A 19,015-nucleotide genomic window follows, 5' to 3' on the forward strand; every position below is an offset into this window, starting at 1 on the left:
AAAGGAACCAAATGCTGATGGGAACATTTAACCATGGCAGGCACTTACATAAACTGCTATAACCATTCTGGACAAAGGCTTAGTATTTAGTTAGGTTGAATATTCACGTATCCTTTGACTTGTAATTCCACTATGAGGTATATACTCGAGAAAATCTTGCACTTATGTGCCAGGTAAAAACATTTACAGCAGCACTGGTTATATGGACAATAAACTGGAAAAAAATGAAATGTCCATCAACAATAAAATGTATAAATAAATAAAAATGAATGAAATCTAGCTCTGCACATCATCACGGGTGAATCTCAAAAGCAAATCAGATAAAAGTAAATAATACATTGTTTACAGTGTATTTTTAAAGGACCAGCTAGATAGGTGGTAAAACCCATAAGGAATCAGGGGAAAGAATTAACAAAATCAGGACATCGAGCCTCTGTTAGGGAGGGAGCAGGGTGTGACTGGAAGCATGAAGAGAGGGACTTCTGGGTATTTCAGTGTTCCATTTCTTGGCCTGGATGGTCAAATACTCATAATTTATTCTATACAGTATATGTACACTGCATAGGTATACTCTTTTGTGCATGTTCTATATGCCACTCTTTTTCTTTTTCAAAGAAATATAAAGGGAAGGCAAAAGGGCTGGAAATAGAGAAGCAGCACATGGTTGACTGGTTAAGTAGACCTTCTTTAAGGGAATTTCACAGTGCTTCTAAAAGGGTGGGAAGAATGAGTTTAGCAATCTTTTCAGTAGAATTATAAATCAGAGCCTACTAAAACATTTCAAAATAAAGCTTACAAGCTAAATGATCTTAAGATACAGCACTATAAAAACATTTATTCTCTGGATTTAAAATCACAATTTCAAAATTCAAAATACCTTGTCACTTTGCTCCAGTGAAAAACTATCTAGCAAGAAAAGAGATATTGCTTGAAGAAATAAGAGATAGTGGCTGTACTCCCACATCATCATAAATGTGTAAGTTGAAGCACTCATCAATAAGTAGCAAAATCTCTAGGGAAAACAAAGAAAGAAACTAAGTATCAGTAGCCTTATTACTATAAAAATCTATGAGGTTGTTACCTCAAAGTTGCAGCTCTATCACTGGTTATACTTTAAGCTATTTAATTCTAGAAACTTTGTTTTTAAAAGTTGCATAAGTATTACTAAATCCTTATATAAACAGTAAGATCTTAAATAGAGCACACAGACAGAAATCAACAACTTGTCCTTCAAAGTTCAACATCATATTGAGAATTTCAGGATGACAAAGGGAAAAAAATTCAGTACACTTTCAACTCAAAAGAGGTGAAGTAATAAATCTAAGATAATGGTGGCTTTACTAGACTTGGCTGATGGGCTTTTGTTACTGTGAAGGAACTCCATTCACCCTAGAAAATATTTTCACTTCTGTAGTGCTTCATATTTCCCTAAGAGTTTCCATTTAAATAGTCTGTTTACATCTCAGCCTATTACACAGTCATGGAAAAAAGCCCATTGCTTTTTTTTTTATTGCTTCTTAGCAGAAGTGTGCCCTTACCTTTCCCCAGTGCTTGTACTGTCAACCACATAAAACTCTCTCTTCCTTTGCTATGGTACTAAACACAAAGATTTCTTGCCTGAAAAATACCTGGGTAAAATAATTTCTGTCCTTCCAAATGTCATCTCTCAAATGATCCCTTAGTGAGAAACCAAGTCTGACAAATCCACTGTTTCTCAGCATATTTCTAACAACCTCTACTTGCTCCAGGGACCTACATTTTTATTCCCAATCTCCCCACCAGCCATGGTGTCAAATGACTTGGTTCTGATAAGAACAGCAAAGGAGAAGGGTAATAAGGGTCTAGTCAAACCTGAGAAAACAACCATACTCTCTAAAACTTAATCTTTCAGACTCAGCTGACTATACTCAATGATAAATTTTGGAGTCAGAAATACCTCAGGCGATCAGCAGATACAAGGATTCTCGAGCATCCTGAATAAGATTAAGACCAGAGAACAAAATGTAAGAGATGGAAGAAGTCTACCAGTTGGTCAAAGAATAAATACCAACTACCAGGCCGAGAAGAGCTTAGCACTGACAGAACACATAAGCATCTGCTCCTCATATCACCACAGCTATAAGAGAAAGTGTTCTGGAAACTTCTAATGTAGAACAACCAGAACTGTAATAACAAGGCCGGAAATCATCATCCCCAGAGAAACAAGTTCCAGAAATCGATGAAGGCTCAGCTCTAGATCCAGCCTAATTAATCTACTAGACATGTGGATGTTACTTCAAGCATAATAGGAAAAAACTACAGTATAATGAAGCGAATTGCTAATTCCAAGGGTTTATTCTTAAACTATTCTAAAGAAAATGCAGCAAAATAAAAGAAATGTATGTCAAACACAATCTGGATAATTAGCTATGTTTTTCCTTTCTCTGAACATTTTCAAAATTCTGTGCACTCTGGTCTACCCCTTACCTTGCTCACTTCATTTTCAACTATGTCTTTATTGTGAACTATTTTATTATACATATTACTTGACACACTGTGTTTCAATAATCAACCACAGATGTCTCTAGATAGCTCCAAATAATTGCACAAAATATCTGAGATGCAACTGGGACCACAAGCTCTAGCCTCAACAATGGGAAGCAAACTACAAAATATGTGATTAAAATATACACATTGCTGTAATCCTATTCAGTAATGAAAACAAGCAAACTATTGACAGAATGCAACAACTCACATGGATGTCAAGGGCATTAGGCTAAATGAAAAAAGCCAGTCTTGAAGGAAAACATACTATATAATTCCATTTGTATAAACTTTCAAAATGACAAAATCATAATGATAGAGAACAGAGCAATGGTTACCAGAAAAATAGAAAATAGGAAGCGCTACCATAAAAGTTACATTTGTAGTCATTCGTGTTTTTTTTTTTTAAAGATTTTATTTATTTATTTAACAGAGAGAAAGACAGCGAAAAAGGGAACACAAGCGAGGGGAGTGGGGGAGGGAGAAGCAGGCTTCCCGCTGAACAGGGAGCCTGATGTGGGCCTTGATCCCAGGACCCTGAGATCATGACCTGAGCCAAAGGCAGACACCTAACAACTGAACAACTCAGGCGCCCCTGTAGTCACTCTTTGTATCTTCATTAATATTTCCTTAACTTGCAAAGACTAAAAGCCATCAATATTACAGAAAATGGTAAATTAATGAGACAAATTAATTTTCAAAATAATATATTCTTCATATATTTGTCAAATAACTGCACCGAAACAATGTATCATCTCCTTTTTCCTTAAAATAATTTACCATCTATCAGACTAGACTAACAGCATTATATAATAGGACTACCTAAATATGTTCTTTTTTATGTAGTAATTAGGCTTCACTAATGATTATAACTTAACTGTTAATATGATTAACTTTAGAATTTTACCCCACAGGGGCACCTGGGTGGCTCAGTGGGTTAAGCCTCTGCCTTCCGCTCAGGTCATGATCTCAGGGTCCTGGAATCGAGTTCTTTATCGGGCTCTCTGCTTGGCAGGGAGCCTGCTTCCCTCTCTCGCTCTGCCTGCCCCTCTGCCTACTTGTGATCTCTGTGTCAAATAATAAAATCTTTTTAATAAAATAAAATAAAATTTTGTACCACATTTGCAATACACCAAAATTAATTGTGACAAATAAATTTGTACCTTACCTCTCCATAAGTATTTAAGTTGCTTTTTAAATAGCCTGTAAGTGCAGCAATTTGGCATGCGAAATATGGTAGTGCCCAGTTTTCTCTTAAAGGAATGGAGTATTCAATTCTTGTTGTATCTACCCTAAAGTAAGCCATAAATGAAGAGCAAGATAGCAAGATATTATATTTGTGTAACACAGAACTTTTCAAAGCACTTTCACACAATCTCATTGTTCTCTATACCAATCCTGTGAGTTAGGTAGGAACAGACAAAGCCACCACTGTCTATACAGCATCTTTGAGCAAATTAAGCATCTCATCCAGCCCCCATACTCTTCCTTCCAGGAAGACTCAGTGCTGCCGTGTACTGCTTGGTGGAGAGATGGGCTTCTAGAAAAATTGAAAAAGGCACCCCTGCTCTGAGCAGATAGGCCTCATGCTAAGGCAACATAGCTTGTTGCAGAAGACACTGGATTTCAGCTCCCACTCTCTCTTCCCTTAATGAGATGGCTACCCTTTTCTAGAGTACAATCTGCATTACATAATTAGTAGGCCTGACAAACCTAAAGTTCTTATCCTCCCTTATTTAAAGAATATGAAGCTCAGAGAGGTGATATGACCTAATCAAGGTCATACAGCTAATAGGTGATGCAACTGGGATTACAGTGCATATCTTCTGATATCTTACTTAATAATCTTTTCAATCAGCAGGTTACCTGGAATTACCATTACAGTAGTCCTTCATGTGATATAACCATAAACTTTTAAAAATTCCCACAATCACAAATATAGCATGTCTTTCCATGCTCTTCCTAAGTTTCTCCTCAATTTGCACTGACAGCAGGTTGTCTCCTGTACATATCCTCACAAGACCTTTCCAATAATCATTAAATTTGGAATTCATACACTCAATGGCTCTTTTCCACACAGAAACAAAGTCTGCTTTAAAAATTTTATGAAAATTGCTGTATAACTCTCCTAAACAATGGAGGGGGATATATTTGCATACAATTTAGTTCAATTGAATTATGGTATAGGATATTACATAACAATGAAAATGAATAAACTATTGATATGCCCAACATACATGAATCTCAAAGTAATTATGTTGAGTGGAAAAAAAAAAACAAAAAAGCATATGCTGTATGACTCCATTACATAAAATTCTAGGAAACTAATTATAATGAAAGAAACTAGATCATTCGTTTCCTGAAGACAACGGGACAGTTAATAGAGGTGGGGTAAGAAGAGTAAAGAAGGAAGCATTACCAGGGGAGAACAAAGAAACTTTTGGGATGACAGATGTTTATTGTATTGATTTTGTTGATGGTTTCATGAGTGTGTCTAAATGCCCGAACTGATCAAACCGTACACTTTAAATATACATTTTATGTCAGTTATACCTCAATAAAACTGTTAAAAAGTATTTTAAGAAAACTTGTCTTCTACAAATGTATATGTGATTGAATATATATATATATATATATGAAAAAACAGGATCATATGTGAAGATCAAATGAAATAAAAGCTGTAAAGAACTTAGCAGTGTGTCTACAACCTAGTAAATGATATTAGACTGGCTCTTTTATAATTCTGTAATGAACTACTTTCACTTAATGATATATTATGATCATCTTTCCATAACTTATGTATCATTAAATACACTTAAAGAATATTTAATGGTCATGACACATCATTATATAGATTAATGATAATCTAACCAATTTCTATTGTTATATACTTATACTGTTTCTGATACTACGTTTTACAAAGATTTTCAAAACATGAACCAATGTTGGCAGCTCCTTCCGCCCACAGGTCCTGTCCCTGTGCTTTAATAAAACACTTTTTTTTTTTTAAGATTTTATTTGTTTATTTAACAGAGAGGGAACACAAGCAGGGGGAGTGGGACAGGGAGAAGCAGGCTTCCTGCTGAGCAGGGAGCCCGATGCAGGGTTCGATCCCAGGACCCCAGGATCATGACCTGAGCTGAAGGCAGCCGCTTAACAACTGAGCCCCCCAGGCGCCCCTATAAAAACACCTTTTGCACCAAAAACACCACAAAAAACATGAACCAATGTTTCTGTATAGTAATTACTGGTTTCACTGTTTACTTTTAATGTTAATCCATTTGGAGTGTATTTTAGTATCTGTATTTTCCAGATGATTGTTCCAATACTATCAACTGAACATCATTTATCCTAAAGACCATCTATTTTCATATCATATCCTTGAAAAATTTATGAAAGTTAACTCTCTACAGACAAATAGGAGATTTCTCGTGTCATGAGGCAGGAAGTAGGGAGGAAGGAGAGAATTATCTATTCTCAATCAGGATTCCATAAGCCATTCCATCAGCCCAGAATTGGGAAAATAGACCTGGCACTCACCTCTCTGAAGGTTCACTCACTACCCTTTGTCCAGGTCACAGATCACTGCAGGGAAACCTTTAAAACTCTGCACTGGAGAAAGGAAGTCATTGCAACAAAAACTGAGTAAGATCTGTCAGTTATTCTCTTCACCTGGACAGGCCTTCCCATGGCTACTTTCTGAACACCTGAGCTACTCTCTTGCCTTCACCATGCTTGGCAGTTGTGAGGACCGGAAGGCTAACAGTAGGAAGCAAGTAAAATTGGGTCAAATGAGACCCAATTTTTCTCCCCAGTGGCAGAGTCTAACAGCAGCACAAAGCAGCAGTTCAAGTAACTAAAATCACCTAGGGTTCATAGGCCTATAGATACATTCAAAGAGATTAGCAAGCTCTGAGTTTAATTTTGAGGTTTTTTTGTTTTTGTTTTTGTTTTAAAGTAATCTCTACACCCAACATGGGGCTTGAACTCATGACCCCAAGATCAAGAGTCACAGGCTCTACTGAGCAGCCAGGAGCCCCCTGAGCTTTCATTTTAGACACATCATAGTATAAGCATAATCTGGATCATCTGGATGACTACCTTGTAATTAATTCACTATTGCCAAAAGATTTCAGTGTTCACTTCCATGTTTGTGTTAACAATCTAGCTGGCAACGCAGGACTACTTCAATTGGCTTGAGTTAATCAGGAAAAATAAAGAGATGATTATAATACTAAATTATGTATTGCCAAATAAAAACAAAATGATGTCTTGATCACTGTGGTAAAAAAAGATTTTATAGTGGACTGAGGAGAGCAACAGGATGAAAAGTGAGTCCTCTCACAGTACCCACCTGTGCAGGCTTGCCACACTCAAAAGAACCTCCTGGGAGGGTAGCTTATTTATGCTGAGAGTAGAAATCTGGTTCTAGCAAAATATCATTTTCACATTAATCTTTTCAGTTACTATTTTCCTGGTTGGTTATTTCATTAGTAAATTGGTTTCAGTTTTATAATACCATAAGCAGCGTAAGCATTCAGAGAATTACCTAGTTTTATATATAAACAGCATTATAATTCAAATTATTTAAGTAAATACATGGAACCCATGAAAATACAGAACAGAAGTTTGAGAAATGTTGAGTTGGATAACATATAAAACAGTTTGGCATATCAATGCATAATGTGTGAAAATTAAAAACCATTTACATAGGGGCGCCTCAGTGGCTTAGTGGGTTAAGCCTCTGCCTTCAGCTCAAGTCATGATCTCAGGGTCCTGGGATAGAGCCCCACATCAGGTTCTCTGCTCAGGAGGGAGCCTGCTTCCCCCTCTCTTTCTGCCTGCCTCTCTGCCTACTTGTGATTTCTTTCTCTGTGTAAAATAAATAAATAAAAATCTTAAAAAAAAAAAATTTACACAGTATCAGTATAACTTCTGATGACAGCATATTGCCTTGCACTGATGTATCACAATTTACCTAACCATTCTCTTCTATTTAGATGGTTTTCTAATTTTTTGTATTATTGTCCTTTTCCGGATTACTGCCTTGCAATAAGATAGAATTCCTGGGAAAGACTATCACCTATATTGAAAAAGCTTACACATGCCTGAGTATTCTGAGTATACCAATAGCATCACAACAGAACCAGCACGGTATGTCACCATTATTTTGTTAGCTATACCTTTAGAACATGTGCATTTCCTCGCATCTTACCTCTTTATTATTACTAATGAAAATTATTTTGGGGTGGGGGCCAAAGACTAACTTTATTTTTTTTAAAAGATTTTATGTATTTGAGAGAAAGCAGAGGCAGGAGGAGGGGGAAGAGGGAGAGGGAGAAGTAGGCTCCCCACTGAACAGGGTGCCTGATGTGGGGCTTGACCCCAGGACTCTGAGATCATGACCTGAGCAGAAGGCAGACTCTTTACTGACCCAGCTACCCAGGTGCCCCCAAAGACCAACTTTAATATACACCTTTAATCACGCACTTTTCTTCTTTGCCCTTCAAATACAAAGATGTTTCCACTGAAATGATACCCAGATATATATTTATAGATTAGGAGATCAGCAGGGACTGTTCCATATTGTTTATATGTGAAGCCAGGTCTCAGGTGAGCCCATTTTTGTGATGTATCTGTTATAAGGGAGTAAGTTGCTCTTGATTTTTTCCCCCACTACTGTCTATACAGTGTGGTTTCCTAAAATGTCCTCGAATTTTCTAGTATGCCTACATCTTTTGGTTTTATAATCCTGCTTTCCCCTTCTGGTATTAAGGAACATGTAACACAAAATACAATTATCAACACCAATAATACGACGGAATGACTACTATCTTTTTATACTTTTCTAGACATTCGTATATAAACTCTAAAGCTGGTGCATAGGGGTGCCTGGGTGGCTCAGCTCAGGTCGTGACCTCAGGGTGTGAGATCAAATCCTGTATTGGGCTCCACACTTAGTGTGGAGTCTGCTTGGGACTCTGTCCCTCTCCCTCTGCACTGTCCCCCAACTTCATTCACATGCATGCACTCTGTCTCTCTCAAATAAATAAATAATCTTAAACAAGAGCTGGTGACTAGAAAAAGCATGTTCTCTTCCATAGCATCAAAATATATTTTGCAGCATAAAATATATACCAATGAAAAATGAACAAAGAGCAAAACAAATAAAAACTACTTGCTAAGAATGTTTTAATTGCCAAAGGATACATTTTAGTAGGACATATCAGGTTAATTTTTCTACCTAACTCCAGCTCCAGCTCCCCAGGATACACACTGTACAATGAAATAAGGCAATTTCCTTCTAATTCTAAGTGTCTCTAAAATACTCTATTTGGTAAGGACTCCTATTATTCTTTAATGCTGTTATTCTTACACGGAAAAGTTGCCTGGGCTTCCTCTTCAAACTTCTGATAAAGATAAGTCTAGAAATTAAACAAAATGAACATTAAAAATTCACTACTAGGGTGCCTGGCTGGCTCAGTTGGAAGAGCATGTGACTCTTCATCTCAGGGTCCTCAGTTTAAGCCCCACTTGGAGGACATGAAGCCCACCTAAAGAAAAAGAAAGTCTGCTGCCTGTAGTAGCCAGTTTCTAAGATGGTCTGCAACATATTAAAATCCTGTGTAGTTACTTCCCACAATGCACCAAAGTCAGTGCATGATCAATAGAACATGGCAGAGTAATGTCCTAACATTTCTGGTATTAGGTTATAAAAGAGATCTCACTTCCATGAAGGCACACTCACTCCACACTCTTTTGGATCACTCATGCTAAAGAAAGCCAGTAGCCAAATTGTGAGCAGCTCTATGGTGAGGCTCATGTGATGAGAAACTAAGGCCTTCCAGGCCAACAATCAGCAAGTTACTGAGGCTTCTGGTAAAAAAGTCACATGAAGGAGCTTGGAAGTAGACAGTTCAGGCCAGTCAAGCCTTCAGATGACTATAACCCTAAACAACTTTTTTTTTTTAAAGATTTTTTTTGAAGATTTTATTTACTTTTTTGGCAGAGAGCAGAAGAGCACAAGCAGAGGGAACAGCAGAGGAAGAGGGAGAAGCAGGCTCCCAGTTGAGCAGGGAGCCCTCTGCAGGGCTTGATCCCAGGACTCTGAGATCAAGTGAAGGCAGACGCTTAACCATGTGAGCCACCCAGGTGCCCCATCCTAAACAACTCTTGACTGTACCCTCAAAAACAGGTCCTGAAACAGGACCACCCAGTTAAGCCACTGTGGATTCCTGACCATCAGAAACTGACATAATGGTTATTGTTTTAAGCTGTTAAGTTTTAGGCTGATGTGATATGCAGCAATGACTAACACGTCACATAATCAAGAAAGCAATCCTTCAATTATTGTAAATGCCAGTTTTGTACTAAATAAATTTCATTCTAAAAAGCAAGACTTCCTAGACCTAGTCTATGAGTTCTGAAATACTTTGAGTGGACTATTAAATTTCTAACAATGAATCCTAATAGAATTTTAGAAAAGTGCACAGCAACTTAAAATATTCTCTAACAAGCACTTTTCTGATGTAACAAGAAATCATCTTATCCTTGTAGCATCTACACGAGATTCTCTAATATTAGTCTATACTAAAAGGAACTAAAGCTCCGTAGAGAAGTGACTAACTCCAAATCTTTCACAGGGAATGTATAAGCTGATCCTGCTCACCTTGTTGAGCCAGAAAACAATAGAGCTTTCAAAAACTAATGAAGATGTGTTAAAAGAACAGCAGTTAGCCTGAAAGGACTTGTATTAACCAAAGTTGTAACAACTTGAACAACAAAAACAACGGTGGTAATGGATTTAGCACTACTCAATCAATGAAAATCCTAACATAGAAAAACATGCTTAAAAAAGAGAATACCAATGCTCAAAAAAAAGAAGACATACTGGCTCAGTCAGTAGAGCACACAACTCTAAATCTCAAGGTTGTGAGTTCAAGCCACATGTTGAGGGTAGAGCCTACTTTAAAATATACACACACACATATATACATATATATATATATATATATATATAACTTATTAAATATATAATTATATTAAAAATATATTTTTTAAAGAATACCAGAAAGTTTGCTTTATCACTATATGAGGCAGCCATTAAACAATTTCCTAGAAATGGGTAAAGTGAAATTAAGCATTTTTATGACTTTCTAATAGTAACTGAATTTAAAGGTAACCAAAGAACCCTGGTTAATTAAGAAATACTCTAGGGATGAATACTCTAGGGACGCCCAGGTGGCTCAGTCAGTAGAGCATCCAACTCTTGATCTTAGGATTGTGAGTTCATGCCGTGTTCTGGGGATGGAGCCTACTTTAAAAAAAACAATAAAGAAAATAAAGAAAAACTCTACCTTTTAAGAATGAAGAATATAGCTAATGAAAACAGAAAAATATAATTTAAGGGGCACCTGGTTGGCTCAGTTGGTTAAGCATCCAACTCTTGTTTTTGGCTCAGGTCATGATCTTGGGGTCCTGGAATTGAGCCCTAAGTTGGGCTCCCTGCTCGGCAGGGAGTCTGCTTCCCCTCTCTCTCTCCCCCCTGCCCCTCCCCCTCTTATTTGCACTCTCTCTCTCTAAAATAAATAAATCTTTAAAAAAAGAAAAATATAATTCAATAAACCCTGATGTAATCACTAATTTCAGCAAAGATTAGCAACTGGAGTTACAACTCTTAGGTAAATGGTTAATGTTAAAAAGGACATTCATGTGGTACCCCAAAGCACCATACAAATTATATTCTAGTCATGAAGAGATCTGTCATCCCCCAAACCAGCAGTCAATCTCAGACTCTCTAGAAGTAGGCCACATAAATACCATGTAACTTTTAATATCATGGAACATGAAAAACCCATCATCTATGATTTTTTTTTTTATCTATGATACATTCTAACTAGAATTGTTCTCTTGAATTCATCAAGCCTTTGATATAACTTCCAGATTATAGAAACACAAAGAGGAAAGAGCTAGGTGACACTACAAGAAAGCAAAAAGAGAAATCCCTAAGGTGGGACATTCTGTAGGACAACTAACTGGTCTCTTCAATTAAAAAAAAAAAGGATTATGGAGGGCTTAAAGAGAATTAAGGAGGGGCACCTGCTGGCTCAGTCAATAGAGCACTGGATTCTGGATCACAGTCTTGAGTTCAAGTCTCACACTGGGCATACAGCTTACTTAAAAAAAATTGGGCAGGAGCACAGTCTGAAGCAGGGCTCAATCTCATGACCCTGAAATCACGACCTGAGCTGAAATCAAGAGTCAGACGCTTAACCGACTGAGCCATTCCGGTGCCCTTAAAGATTTTTAAAAAATCCTTTATATCAAATTACTGGCAACATGTGACTCTAAATATAAACAAAGCCCAGTAAGAGCTATAGATCTTAATGCTGAGTCTCAATAATTTGAAAGAAGTGTATTTTTTATTTAGCAATTGCCAAAAGAAAATGTTGTAACAGAATGTTTCATTTTTAAAAATTTAGTCATGATAAGTATTAGGGGAGAAAAGTATAATGGAAAGAAAGAATATCCATCCTTTAAAACTAAACTTTGGACACTGACCAATGCCAAGAAAATTTTTATGTCTCAAATCAGCCCTCCATTTCTAAACACCCCCTGCCTACTCTCTTTTTATTCACAATTAAAGAAAGGGGGATGCTTTGATTACCAAAAGGGATGGGTTTATTCATTCAGAGCACTCTGTGATAGATTAATATAGAATGTGGTGATTAACTTAATAGTGATATATGTGATGCCTCTCCTTTTCACAAAATCATGTCATCAGTTTTAAATAAAAGAGGAAAGAAAAGGCACATCCATGTATACCAATGTCACTATGTCTGATAAAAGAGAGATGTAAGGTAGATGTATTATACTTCAGTTGTTGCATGACAAATGACCACACAAGTATAGACTTAAAACAACATAAATTTATTAGCTCACAAACCTATCCCAGTATTTCTGAATATTCTGCTCAGGGTCTCCCTAAGCTAAAATCAAAACATCAGTCAGGGCTGCTGTTCTCATCCCAGGGCTTGTGGTCCTTCCCAGGGTCATTGGTTATTGGCAAAATTCATTTCCTCCTCACTTCACAGCAACAGCGCAGCAATCCATCTCATGCTTCAAATATCTCTGACTTGCCCTTCTGCACCAGATGTAAAAAGATCTCCACTTTAAGGGCTCATATGGTTGATTAGATCAGGTCCACTAGGAAATCTTCCTACCTTAAGATCAACTGTGCCATTTAACATAACAATCACAGGAATGATATCTCATCTTATGCACAGGTGGGGATTAGGGTGTGGAATATTTGGGGGGGTGACATTTTTAGAACCAAATACCACAGCCATAAAAAAATAAAACTGTAAAACTTAATTTAAAAACCATTTCTTACCTGTTAATAATGAACCATGCTACAGTAAGCATTCCTGCTAGCCATGTTCCACTCATAAGCCAACTTGTAACAAATAAAGCAGTAACATATATTCCTTGCAATCCAAAAACAATGCCAATATAGAAATAAACTGGCTCAATAATCTCCTAATTAGGGGGAAAAAAAAGAGGAGATAATACAGTGACATTACATAATTTTAATTATTTGCAAATATGTAAGAAAATAAATATTAAAGTCAAAAGAAAACATACATTGCTACCAGTTGCTTGATATAAAACACTGGCAATAAGTTCTGGATACAGAGACATTTGCTGCACTGCATTTATAGTCTTCAGAGATACAGTTTTGTTATTGTGTGTCAATTCATAAACACCTAAAGACAGAAAAATTTTTCTCCAGATTATTTATTCTGCTTTACAATAATTAAACATGTCATTCAGAGATCATTAAATATTTTAAATATTTAATAATTACCAATAAAAATCTCAAAGTAAAATACACTGAGTGTGCCTCATTTTTCCAATGCTTTTATTAAGTATAAGAAAGAATAATACTTGTACTCTAATACAAATCTCCAAATTCAAGGGTTCCCACATAGTAGAATAATGTTTTATTTTAGAGAAGTGTTGTTATTAAAAATATAAATGTGTAGGGGGCGCCTGGGTGGCTCAGTGGGTTAAAGCCTCTGCCTTCGGCTCAGGTCATGATCCCAGGGTCCTGGGATCGAGCCCCGCATTGGGCTCTCTGCTCAGCGGGGAGCCTGCTTCCTCCTCTCTGTCTGCATACTTGTGATCTCTGTCTGCCAAATAAATAAATAAAATCTTAAAAAAAAAAAAAAAATATATATATATATATATATATATATATATATATATATAAATGTGTAGGGGCACCTGAGTGGCTCAGCTGGTTAAGTGACTGCCTTCAGCTCAGGTCATGATCCTGGAGTCCCAGGATGGAGTCCAGAAATCGTACCCCTGCTCAGCAGGGAAGTCTGCCTCTCCCTCCAACCCACTCCCATCCTAATGCTCTCTCTCTCTAAAATAAAATAAAATCTTAAAAAAAAAAAAAAATACAAATGTGGGGGGTACATAGCTGGTTCAGTCGGTAGAACATGAGACTCTTGACCTCAGGGTCCTGAGCTTAAGCCCCATGTTGGTACAGTTAAAAAAAAAAAAAAAGTACAAATGTGGTTATCATACCTCTTTCAAATGAGGGCGCTTTTAACATATCTTTATAATAAGAGTAATAAATGGCACTGTCACCTTGAAATGTGATTTCTCGTTCAAGTTCCTAAAAGAAAATGAAATGATTATTTAAATACCAGTATCCTAAATTTCACCTGCAATCTTCTTTCTCTTCATCTTCTAAATTAATGCTATTTATTTATCCTTTTATTCAAAGAAACATGCTTGAATTTTCCTTTAATCACTAGTGGCCACATTAAGGAGTTAAACTTTTCAATAATCTGACAATTATTTTAATGAAACACCTAAGGTTTGGGGCACCTGGGTGGCTGAGTCAGTTAAGTGTCCAACTCCTGATTTGGGCTTGGGTCGTGATCTCAGAATCCTGAGACTAGCCCTGCATCAGGCTCTGTGCTCAGAGCTCTCTTTGCCCTTCTCCCTGCTCACATGCTCTCTCTCAAATAAACCAATCTTTAAAAAAAAAAAAAAAGGAAGAAACACCTAAGGTTTAAAATGGATTGTAGCTCATAAGGCATTTACCTTATTATATATAAGGAAAATCTAGAAGGAAAACCAGAAAAAATGCCCTAAGGACAGCAAGAATAGTAAGGCAGGTAATAAAAAATGATGGTTGAGGGGCGCCTGGGTGGCTCAGTGGGTTGGACCCTTTGCCTTCGGCTCAGGTCATGGTCCCGGGGTCCTGGGATCAAGCCCCGCATCAGGCTCTCTGCTCAGCAGGGAGCCTGCTTCCTCCTATCTCTCTCTCTGCCTGCCTCTCTGCCTACTTGAGATCTCTGTCAAATAAATAAATAAATAAAATCCTAAAAAAAAAAAAAAAAAAAAGATGGTTGAAGTGTTAAATTCCATAATAAAAAAGAAAAATTTAAGAAGAAATCAGTATTTTCTATTGCTTTTCCACTTCCTTAAATATCCAGAACAATAAGCCCTTAACTCTTTTCTACAGCAAGAACAACTAATCAGTGCTTTTCAAAAGAAATTCCAGAAATAGAGGCAAATCTTAAGTTCCTAAAATTGAGTTATACAGGGTGCCAGAGTGGCTTGGTCAGTTAAGCATCTGACTCTCGATTTCAGCCCAGATCCTGAGAAGGCTCATGACCTCTTAGGGTCGTGAGATTGAGCCCAGCTCCACATCAGACTCCACGCTCGGCAGGGAGTCTGTGATTCTCACCCTTGCCCCATCCCCCAACTCATGTTCTCTCTTGCTCTCTAAAAATAAATAAACCTTTTAAAAACTTATTATTAAAAAATTGGGCTATATAGGTAATTCAAAAACCATGAAAAACCTTGTGCATTTCATGATAAATCAAGCTTTTGTAAATCTATAGTCTCTAAAATGAAACTCCTTTATTTTCATGCATAACATTTATCAATTAATGTAAAAGATATCAGAGCAGTTTTTTCTAAGTTTGGCTAACAGAATTTCCTGAGATATAAATGGGTATTACCCAAAGAGTTCTATAGTTAAATAAGTTGTGCAAAGGCAGCATTCAAGAAAATGGGTTTCTTTAAGACTTCCCAGAGTATCAGTATACCTTATGCAACTGTGAATCTCTAGGAAGAAATCTTTTCTAGATCTATTTGACCAGTGACTTTTTTCCCCATTTAGAACTTATTAATCAAAATAAATTTCCTTAACAACAAAAATCAGATAAATTTCCTTAAAATGATTCTTTGTGAATGGAAACAGATTTGTTTCTAAGATTTCAAAGATATAAACTTTAGATCACTGCTTCTCAAATTTAATGTGCATATGAGTTTCAGATATCTTATTAAAAGATCTCCAATTAGCGGCGACTGGGTGGCTCTGTGGGTTAAGTGGCTGCCTTCGGCTTGGGTCATGATCCTGGGGTCCTGGGATTGAGCCCCGCATGGGACTCCCTGCTCAGTGGAGAGCCTGCTTCTCCCTCTCCCTCACCACTCTGCATGCTTGTGCTCTGTCGCTACCTCTCTGCTAAATAAAAAAAATCTTTAAAAAAAAAAAAAAAAATCTCCGATTAGATTTTGATTCTAAAGTGGGGCCTGAGAATCTGCAATTCTAAAAAAGCTCCCAGGTAAAGTCAATGTTCCTAACTCATACAGTCTTATAAAAAAAACACAGTATTTTTTGATGCATGCCTTCTATATTTTCAAATCTTTGGTTGTTCTCAATGCTGCTTACCCAATAGAATTGCTTGGACATATTTTAAAACACTGATCCTAGACACTTCCTGCTACCCCACCTAAGAATATGTGAACTTTTTAAAAGCTCATCAGATGGTTCTATTGTACGTCCAGTATTATCAAGGAAATAGGATATGCTACAGTAATAGCTTTTGTCAAATCAATACAGGCAATTATTCAGCTAAATGTTTTGGTGGGATGAGGTCAATGGCTGCTCAAAAATAAGAACAACAACAAAACAGTTTGGACTAAAAAAGAAAACAAAACTCTTTAGAGTCAAGTGGTAACTCTGTGAACATTATCAATCCATGAAAGGTATACCTGATTGTGAAGGAAAGTCTGAGAACAAATTTACTCAAAGGCTAAATTATGAATTATGTAAGTAATTACAGTGACTAAAGGGGCTGTGGAATACACATGATTTAAAACCAGACATTAAACATACTAATATGAAGAGACATCTTAATAAATACTGTCATGCATGTTAATCATTTCCATGCCCCCAAAACATTCTAATCATGTAATCTAAAAATTAAAATATTTTACTGCTGAAATGTTTTTGAAATGTAAACTACCAAAACTAGTAAAAGTATGACTAAACTTGGTAACATTTCACTGTCATTAAAAGCCCCTGATAGATTAGTAGCACGATAAATAAAAAGCATCCTCATAGTTTTTATTCCATGGCCTGGAAACACATTGTATTACATTTTTCAAGGTTGATGTTTTGACTGTGTTCTCAAAATAGCTCCTACACCATTTTGTGTCTAATGACTGTACATAAGAAAGCACTTGTCATACTTATCACACATACAGTTTGGCTCCCTGAAAAACACAATATTCAGATTAAAGTTAAATACTCAAACAACTTCCATATGCTCAAAATTCTTTCTTCTTACCTGCCTGTTGGAAAACCAGAATTTCCGTTCATGGTATGCTGATAAATAGAGAGCATACATCATACCACTAGTAACTGCTGCAAGACAGCCAATGAAAATCTTTGCAAAGCGCTGAAATAATACATCTGAAAAAGCATATTAAAAGTAATCAGATGTAGATGATATTTATATTAATGCACTTCTATTTTTAAAAAGTAATTAAAAGGTAGTATGTACCCTTGATGTGAGGAAAATGGCATTCTAACTCTGTGTTCTTCCTCCCCAAAACCTATATCCCCAGTCTAATGAGAAAAAAACCAGACAAATTCCAAAAGAAAGACATCCTAAATATACCTGACCAGTATTCCTCGAAACTGTCAAGGTCACTGAAAACAAGGAAAACCTAAAAGACTGCCACACCCAAAAGAGTCTAAGGAGACATGCGGACTAAATGTCATGTGGGATCCTGGAACTGCAAAAGGACATTTGGTAATTAAGCAAATCTGAATAAAGTATGGATCTTTTTTAAAAATAGTGTATTACGGAATACTATGCAGCCATCAAGAGATAGGAAATCTTGCCATTTGCAATTACATGGATAGAACTAGAGGGTATTATGCTAAGTGAAATAAGTCAATCAGAGAAAGACAACTATCATATGATCTCTCTGATATGAGGAATTTGAGAGGCAGGGTGGGGGGTCATGGGGGTTAGGGAGGGAAAAAATGAAAAAACATGGGTTGGGAGGGAGACAATCCATAAGAGACTCAATCTCACGAAACAAACTGAGGGTTGCTGGAGGGTAGGGGGGTAGGGACAGGGTGGGTGGCTGGGTAATGGACAATGAGGAGGGTATGTGCTATGGTGAGTGCTGTGCAATGTCTAAGCCTGATGATTCACAGACCTGAACCCCTGGGGAAATAATACATTATATGTTAATAAAAAAAAATAAAAAATAAAAATAGTGTTTTAATACTGGTTCCTTAACTGTACCCAAAATACCATACTAATACAAAATGTTAATAAAAGGGCATGTGTGGGCATATAATAAATTACATTTATTATATGTTAATAAAATGTTAATATTATACGTTATATACATGTATATACATGTTATATACATGTTATTAAATGTTATGTGTTAATAAAATGTTAATAAAAGGGCATATGTGTGGGCAGAGGGAGGTGTAAGAAGGGAACTCTGCACTATCTGTCCAGTTCTATAAACCAAAAAAGATTTCAAAAATTAAAGCCTATTACTCAAGGAAAATAAAAAAAGGTATGTACTACCAAACATCTAAAGAAAAAAATACAGGTTCATTCAGAATTACTATCAATAGCCGCTTCCTTATCAAGGAATTTTTTTCTTTCCTGAGGAATAATTTACATACTACAGATTACAGCCATTTAAAATATATGTAATTCAATCATTTTTAATGTTTATATATTTAAAACATCATATACAACTATTATATATATGTAACTATTTCTTGATGAATTAACATAAGACACATGTGAATTTTCTACACACAGGACGATTTAATCCTGCTCTACCCTAGCTATTAGGTATAACAAGCACAGGCCTAAGGGCCCAAAGCCCAATGTTTGATTACTAAATGACTGACAGATCTATAAAACTCAACTTGCTGATTTATGAGGTTAGCTAAACTAAAATCTTAGCCATTTTCAAAATATTATTTAATAAATATTAGTTTTCATGGAACACTAAAGACATTAACAGACAAAGCAGTTAGATATGACTAAGTCAATAAGAATTACTCTCAAAATGCTTGAAAAACACTACCCAATAAATCAAATATTAGTATCAATAGGATACAATTGTTTTAAAATTA

At 36.3% G+C, this 19,015-nt stretch overlaps 1 protein-coding gene across 4 annotated transcripts in view; it reads right to left on the reverse strand.

The window, feature by feature from the left end:
* The window catches only part of LOC111146569 (dpy-19 like 4), a 68,924-nt gene that overhangs the window by 34,637 nt on the left and 15,272 nt on the right, over positions 1-19,015 (reverse strand). For all 4 annotated transcript variants that reach the window (XM_022502162.1, XM_022502164.1, XM_022502163.1 and 1 more), the window contains 6 exons: positions 17,184-17,308; positions 14,119-14,209; positions 13,168-13,289; positions 12,917-13,062; positions 3,692-3,815; positions 878-1,012 (listed from right to left, as the gene is read on the reverse strand). In XM_022502162.1, the coding sequence (XP_022357870.1) occupies positions 878-1,012; positions 3,692-3,815; positions 12,917-13,062; positions 13,168-13,289; positions 14,119-14,209; positions 17,184-17,308 (743 nt within the window). The remainder of the gene's footprint in view (positions 1-877; positions 1,013-3,691; positions 3,816-12,916; positions 13,063-13,167; positions 13,290-14,118; positions 14,210-17,183; positions 17,309-19,015) is intronic.

Source organism: Enhydra lutris, unplaced genomic scaffold (genome assembly GCF_002288905.1).
Source record: "Enhydra lutris kenyoni isolate GAN:26980312 unplaced genomic scaffold, ASM228890v2 scaffoldscaffold14, whole genome shotgun sequence".
Classification (NCBI taxonomy): Eukaryota; Metazoa; Chordata; class Mammalia; order Carnivora; family Mustelidae; genus Enhydra; species Enhydra lutris.